Source organism: Neomonachus schauinslandi, unplaced genomic scaffold, assembly GCF_002201575.2.
Source record: "Neomonachus schauinslandi unplaced genomic scaffold, ASM220157v2 HiC_scaffold_861, whole genome shotgun sequence".
Taxonomy (NCBI): domain Eukaryota; kingdom Metazoa; phylum Chordata; class Mammalia; order Carnivora; family Phocidae; genus Neomonachus; species Neomonachus schauinslandi.
Genome location: NW_025409551.1, coordinates 6,120 through 13,511, shown reverse-complemented (window position 1 = coordinate 13,511; position 7,392 = coordinate 6,120). Strand labels below are relative to the sequence as shown.

The window sequence follows — 7,392 nt, the reverse complement described above, 5'->3', positions numbered from 1 at the left end:
GGGCCAGGAGAGACTTTCAGGGGTCCATCCCCAGGAAGGCACAGCAGGCCTTTCCACACCGGGCTGGGGACATGTGCATCCTCATTCCTGTCCTGGCGCGGCCCCCAGGAGACAGCAGCGCAAACAGACAGGGGCTGGGGACCCAGAGGAAGGGTCCACCGCACCCTGCCCCTCGGTGAGCCCCTGCTGCCTGACTCGGCAGCTCCAGGGTGCCCTCACAGTGGGCAGGGAGACGTGCAGGGCAGGGGAGAGCCGAGCATCCCAGTCTCGCTGTCCACAACCCTGCCCCCACGCCCCCCCAGAGGCTCTGGGGGCCTGTGTCTTTCTGGAGCGTGGGGGTGGGGATGGGGGGCTGGCAGCCTGGCAGCCTGCCAAGAAAAGCATATGCGTTTTCAAAATAAATACTGTTTTTTAAATACCCCTCTTCCACTCCGACCCCAGGAGATGGCAGAAAAGCGTGCGTAAAGGTCCCGGTGCCGCCTGCGGCCTGGTACGGCCCCCATGGGACCGCCCTGGAATTCTCAGCGGCTCCTTCGGGCTCACAGCTGCTGTGGGATGCCCTGCTCCTTGTAGCCTGTGGGGAAGAAGCAAAGGAGAGAGGGTTAGATGCCCGCTTCCTTCAGGATTTCTCTAGGAGGTGCCTGCGAACCGTGACATGGTCATGAGATCTTATTCACACTAAGGTGTGAATGACAGCTATACTCAAGGTCCACCTTTCCCCGAGGGCATGGACTTTTTCACCAGGAACGGAAAGATGCAGGAAGAACTGTGGAACTTTGGGTTTAGTGCGGTTACAGGACAGGAGGGCATCCGGGGAGGGGGGGTGGTGGCACCGTGATCGACATGCCCCTGGCTCAGAAGACTAGGGCGGGCCTCCATCCCCGAGCGCCAGGTACCTGGGATGTGTGGACGGAGAGGAAGACGGAAAGGAAAACAGCAAGACAGCACACAAAAGACTGTCACCATGTGTGTGTTCAATCAGCCGGACGTCTGGGACACAGACAAACATGACCGACGACTCCGAGCCTTTAAGACACAACAGTGTCACAAGATCCCTGGGGAAATTGAGCCACTGAAATATTTAGGCATGAAGTTACGAGTTTGAATTTGCGAAATGCCCCCCACCTCACCATTAGCTGGCAACTTAGCCCCAGAGGAGTTTCTGAGGACCTAACGGTTGTTTTCTTTCATTATTTACCAAATTATTCACCAATTTTAAGTCTGAATAATGTGCAGAAATGCAGGAAATAGATAAGACGTCACAGATGACACAGGAGTGACTATGTGTTGTTGCAGCCTGTGGGCCCTTAGGGGCTCAGTGCACTAGGCCCTCGACTTTTGTCTACGCTTCTACGTTTTCCAAACTAAAAAGCTGGAAATCCAAACAAACAAAAAGAAAATACAAACAGAAGAAACAGAAGCACAACAATAAATGAAAATAGATAAAAACCAAAAACAAGATGAAAGCCCAGTGGCCAGCTCGGTGAGTGTGTGTGCGGAGGGTGCAGGGGGGCGGTGGGGGTGTGGGGGAAGCAGCCCAGGCAGGGGCCCCACACCCAGCAGCAGACTCACCTTGGGAAACTTGGGGGCAACACAGGGTTGTGAGGCCACAGGAGGGACAGGAGGAAAAGAGAAAGAGAAAACAGGGTGAAAACAGAGGTCGGAGGGACTGGCTGAAGTCTAAAAGGTGTCAGGACGCGTGAGCGCTGTGCCCGGGGTCCAGCGACCGGGAACCACAGGTGGGTGCTGGGCTGCAGGGGCGCATGGCCGGGGCTCCCCCCTCCCCAGGCTCACAGCCTGTAGCCCCGCCAAGAAGCTCCCTCGGGGGCCACCCCTGCTCTGGGCTCACCCCCACCCGGCCTGGAGACACCAGCTGGGTGCACCTGTGGAGGGATGGCTGTGGGACACTCTCAGGATTTTGAGGTGCCCCCTCCTGGCCCCAGTCAGGCTCCGCCTGAGCTGTCTGGTCACCCCGTATAGGGACAGGAACCACATACATAGACTCTAATGCCTCGGGACAGACTGAGGCCGGGACATGGCAAACAGATTTCGTCCTGCAGACATCTCGGATGGAGATGCTGGAAGCCCTGTGTGGGGAACACGTGGATGGAGGAGCAGATGGTGTCGTGATGAGGGGGGCAATGCCTGCCGTGGGCATGGGGCAGAGAGAGCGCGGAGAACTACGGCGTATTTCTCCATCCTTGACCAGGACAGTCTGTGGTTGGCTTGTGATTATTATCAACAGAGCCGCTTGCTTGTGTCTCTGGTTTTAACGTCTACTTAGATCTGGAATTCCCTGCTTGTCCTCTTAGCGGTTTTTCCGGACAGTGTATGTGCTGATGACACCTTGGCCAGTGCTGTGTGGAAGGTCATCCTTGGGACGCCTGGGTGGCTTCAGTCCATCAAGCATCTGCCTTCTGCTCAGGTCATGATCCCAGGGTCCTGGGATTGAGCCCCGCATTGGGCTCCCTGCTCAGCTGGGAATCTGCTTCTCCCTCTGTCCCCCTCCCTGTTCCTTCTCTCTCTCTCCCTCTCAAATAAATAAAAATAAAATCTAAAACAAAACAAAAAACTCACCCTGTATTGTTCCAGCTGAGAAATTTCCTTCATTTTTGCGGGAAGGGGCTGGAGTGAACCCAGAAAGAACGGCCCCCACCCAACTATCAATTAGGACAGATGAGTCACTCGTGGGACCTCCCCGCAAAGTCACCATCCCGGGACATGCATGCTTTGCTGTTGCTCAGAGTCACCCTGGCCTGCAGCCGCATCTCAAGAGTGGCAATTACGCATCCTTCCAGGGTGGGTTTAATTTCTGGAACAAGGCACCCCTGCAGAGATGGGTGGCTGAGTCCGGAGGGCAGGCCGCGGCGAGGTGTGGCGGGTTTTCTCGTGCAGCTGTCTGAAAAGTCTGACGCAAAAAAACCAGCATCCCCGGGGCCAGCGTGCAGACACCCAAGAAGCTGACTGGCCACAGCGAGAGCCCGGGGCCCTGGGGTGGGATGGGAACGGGACTCCTCGTACCGGGTATCCCGCCGCCCGACCACACCCGCCGCACCAGCCATAGGGCCGGGGTTTCTGGTTAGGCCCACGGTCTGGGGTGGTGCAAAGAGAGGAAGTAACCAGGTCCCCATCTTACTTCTCGGGGTCCACGCTTCCTTGTCTAGGACCTGATCAGGGGGCCCTTTCAGTTATCTCTAAGATACAGACCCCGTGGCTTTTAAAACCCTTGGGTTTTAAGGGTGACCAAGATAAAAATAACCAGAAAGCTCTAGGGACTAGGCACTAATTCACTTTTATTGAGACGGGGCCCAGTGACGTAGGCGCGTTCCACTTTGGTGGAAAGTTTCCGTCCTCAAGTGCCCAAGTGCCTGGCGAGACACTGGGGTGACGCGGGAAGAAGCAGTCAAAGGGGTCAGGCTTTCTGACAGTGGCTGAGGACGTGTCCCAGAGCAGGCCTCCCAGGTTCCAACTGGGAAAGGGATCAGGAGGCTGTGGGCCATCCCACAGGCCCCTGGGGAAGCCTCGGGCTCTGCAGCGCTCCCCGCCTGCCGGCAAGTCTCAGCAATCCCTGGTCAAGGGCGCAGGGCGAGGCGCCCAAGATGGGCCTGCCTCAGTCTCTGACTCCTCTGCCTGCTCCCCTCCCAGGGTCCCCGACCTCCCTGACGTCCTGACGGGCTGCGCCTGCCCTGAGAGCAGCCCTCCCCAGCCTGCTGACCCTCCCCAGCCTAGTCCTCCCCGGGGCCAGCCCATCCCCCAGCCGCCAGCCAGGCCTGCTCTCCCCCTCCCATTTCTCTGGCTGCCCCCGCCTCCCAGGGTCTGCCTGGGATGTCCTGGCAACAGGCTCCCCACTTCCTTCCTGACCTCTGCTGCTGGATGACCTGCTCCCAGGCAGCCAGTCTGTCCAATCCACTGGCTCCGCTGGATCTCTCCGGCTCTGGGGCCTGCACTTTCTCTGGCCGGCGGCTTGACTGGTCACTGACCGGAGGCCTCGCCTGGCCCTGGCATCTGTGTGTGCCCTGCATCCTCCGAGGATCCTGAGCTCAGATAGAGTCAGCTACAGGTCATTCTAGATCATTCTAGGGCCCCCAAACCCTGTCCGGCCTCGGCTGTCCCTCCCTCTGACACTGAGAGTCCCGCCTAAGAGTGGCTTTGTTGTGTCAGACACCACGAGGCGCCTGGTGCCTGAGGGAGGCGGCCCATCGGCGGCAATTCGTGGCGGCGTGGACAGAACGTGGGAAAACGCAGGCCACGCGCGGGGCTGCTCCAAGGCACGTGCGGTATCTGTTCTAAGAGCTTGCTAGGTTATTTCATAGATGTTAAGTCATCTCGGTGACCTTTGTAACATTAGGCACTTTCACAAAACAGTTTTGTGTCTGAATCAAGTTCGTGCTAGCTGAGTGGCGAAGGTCCCCTCAACAGGGAACAAAGCTTAGGTCAAAGGAAAACCACGCTGTCCTGGCTATAAAAACAAAACAGAACAAAACAACCCACAGTTACAGGGCTTCCTGTGGGCACAGATGCCACATGGGTTTCCCTTCTTTCTGGAAACTGGGGCCGCCAGGCCCAGGGGACATCACCTCACATAGGCCCCACCCCGGCTACCCAGGGTGGTCCGGGACAGTTCCCTCGACAAAGAGGATGCCCGATGCGTCTGAGCTGAAGAGAAGCTCGGCCCGGTCTTGTTCACACCCTCAGGCTCAGGTCTCTGCCTGTCTGTGCTCAGGACTCCCTGCAGGCATTGGGCTGGGCGTGCGGTGGGGCAGGGGTGGGGGCGGCGGGGAGGGTCCCCTCTGCCAGGCGGCCGCGGACTCTAGTGACTGGCAAGGCGCCAACACCCTGCAGGACCACAACCACCCAGACTATCTGGCGCCTGACCCTCCTCCAGCCCTGCCCCCGCATCCCGGCCCAGCCCCCGACCCAGAAGGCGTGGCATGGGCGGCTACTCACTGGCCAGGATGACCATGTCCATGCCCCAGAAGATGCTCATGATCCAGCCCACCATGACGATGGCCGTGAGGGTCTGGATGAAGGCTGCTGCGATGTTGAGCCAGAAGACACAGCATACGTGCCTGTCCGGGAGGTCGGTGCGGGCTCCACACAGCACGGCGAAGGCCGAGACAAACGTCCCTGTGAGAGGGGACAGGCTTCTGAGCGCACTGGGGGGGCATAGCCACACGCGTGCTTCCGGACGGCCTGGGGCCCCGCTGCCCGCCCCCCCAGGGAAATAGGAGAGGGGCGGCCAGAGTCCAGCACCTTCCCACTCAGACCTGGCCCGCCTCTGATCCCCGTGCTGGGGGGCCGAGGCATCAGCCTGAGGACATGTGGATGGTTGGCCCCAGGCCCAGCACAGTCTTGGGGCCATGACAAAACGTCCCTGCCACAAGGGAGGCACCGTGCAACCCCCTGCAAGGACAGTGAACAGCCCGGGGGAACGACATCAACCTCTCGTGGCAAAGGCTGTAAAGGCCTAGCAGTTCGGAAGTAGGAACCAGCATCCCTGGGGTGACACGGAAGTCGCCAGGAAGTGACCCCCAGCACACATGCTAATTGCGAAGGGACAGGCGCGGAGGCCCCAAGTGCCTGCAGAGAGAGCGCAGGCCAGTGCCGATGTTTCAGAGACCCTTCTCTGACAGGGTTCCCCCAGACACCCCAGACCTGCTGAGGGAGGGACAGGGTGCCCAAGATTTATTGAACACTCATGACGCACAAAGCGACGTAATGTGTGTGACCAGGTCCCTTAGCTGGTAGGACTTCCCAGATCCCCACAGGTACCAGCACTATACTTACTGGCATTTTCCTGGAGCCAGGCTCTTTTCCTCCGTGGGCTCTGAGCCTCAAGGCCACCCTGCAGGGCAGCTGGCCTGCTCCCCATCCGTGTCAGTCACCCCATCGCCACTGGCCCGCTCCCCGTCCGTGTCAGTCACCCCGTGGCCGCCGGCCCGCTCCCCGTCCGTGTCACCCCGTGGCCGCCGGCCCGCTCCCCGTCCATGTCGGTCACCCCGTGGCCGCTGTAACAAGTCACCACAACCTCAGTGGCTGAAAGCAACATAAATATACACCCTCTTACAATTTGGGAGATGGAAAGTCGGAAATGTCCTCGGGGTCCTCCTGGAGGCTCTTTTCCTGCTTCCCGGGGCTGCCGCATGTATTGGCTCCCGCCCCTCCTCCACCACCCCTTCATCTTCTCTCCCTGACTCTGACCACCAGCCCCCCCGGGGAAGGACCATTTGAGCACATGGGCCCTCCAGATATTCCAGGTAAATCCCCCCATCTCAAGTCACGTGTGCAGAGCCCCCTCTACTGTGTAAGGGAATACTTGCACAGCCTCTGGGGTCAGGGTGTGGACACCTTTGGGGGCAAGCATTATTCTGCCCACCACACTAACATCCCATATTACCCAGCTGTTCCCCGTGCTTCCACACCTGGGGTCTTGCTGCCCCAGAGAGACTGTCCCTAGAGCTAGTACGTGACCCCCCAGTCCAGAGCCCACCCCCCAACCACCTCCTTTATGGGCTCTCACCCTCTGGGCCCTTAGCCCCCCACCCTAATCGTTCAGGTCCAGATACTAGACAACCAGGGACAGCCCACTGAAATTATTCAAACGAGCTAGCCGTTAGCCGGCTTACCCTGCCTAGAGTGTTCCTTCCCTGGAAACCGCTATAAAGGCCCGCATTGCCCCCCGTGGCCTGCCCCCTGACCATCTCTGGCACCTCCTCATGTGGGGTCCTGCAGCGTGGGGCACCCCTCCTCTGAGGAACTGTAACCAACTGTCCTTTCAGTGGCTGCCATTTCTGATCTGCTGGCCCCTCCATACCTAAACAGTAATAAAACCTACATTCTAAAGGACGCACACACTCGAGAATCGAGTATCCTGTCCAAGGTCACAATCACAGGCAGGCACGGACCCCATGGCCATGTGATGCCAGTGTTCTGTTCCTGCTGGTTCCCACTGCCTCCCAGGTGGGGACGAGCTGTGACAGCAGGTCCAGACGAGGGAGGAGTCCATTTGGGAAACCAGCCCGCAGACCAGTGACCATCCTCACGCTCCTCTTCCTGGGTAAGCTCCTCCCTGTCTGCACTCTGGCTTCTGGCCCTTCCCTGCTCAACCCTGGTGGCTCCCGCGGTCTCCCCAGGTGGCCGAGGCACCCATAAGCCTCAGATCCAAGGCTGACGCCGGGGTGCATGTGCTGATTCCCGATCCCAACCCTGCCCATCCTCGTCCTCTTAACAACTGCCTCCAACTGTGTGTGTTTCTGCCTCCCTAGGGGCTGACAGTCCCCCTGAGACCCCAGGTGGCATCCCGACCACCCTCTGCCCGGGCCCCAGCACAGTGCGGTATACAGTAGGCAGAGGGGCCCCCGGCACGGTGCCGTATACAGTAGGTAGAATGTG

General features: G+C 59.3%; 1 protein-coding gene across 1 annotated transcript; it reads right to left on the bottom strand.

Annotated features, from left to right (window-relative positions):
* Positions 1–539: 539 nt before the first annotated feature.
* LOC123323785 (protein stum homolog) lies at positions 540–5,127 on the bottom strand (the record flags this gene model as incomplete). The annotated part of the gene is made up of 3 exons (XM_044912271.1): positions 540–574; positions 1,573–1,581; positions 4,948–5,127. Coding segments are annotated over 3 exons (224 nt in total), but the record flags the coding sequence as incomplete, so codon positions are not given.
* Between the last annotated feature and the right edge of the window lie 2,265 nt (positions 5,128–7,392).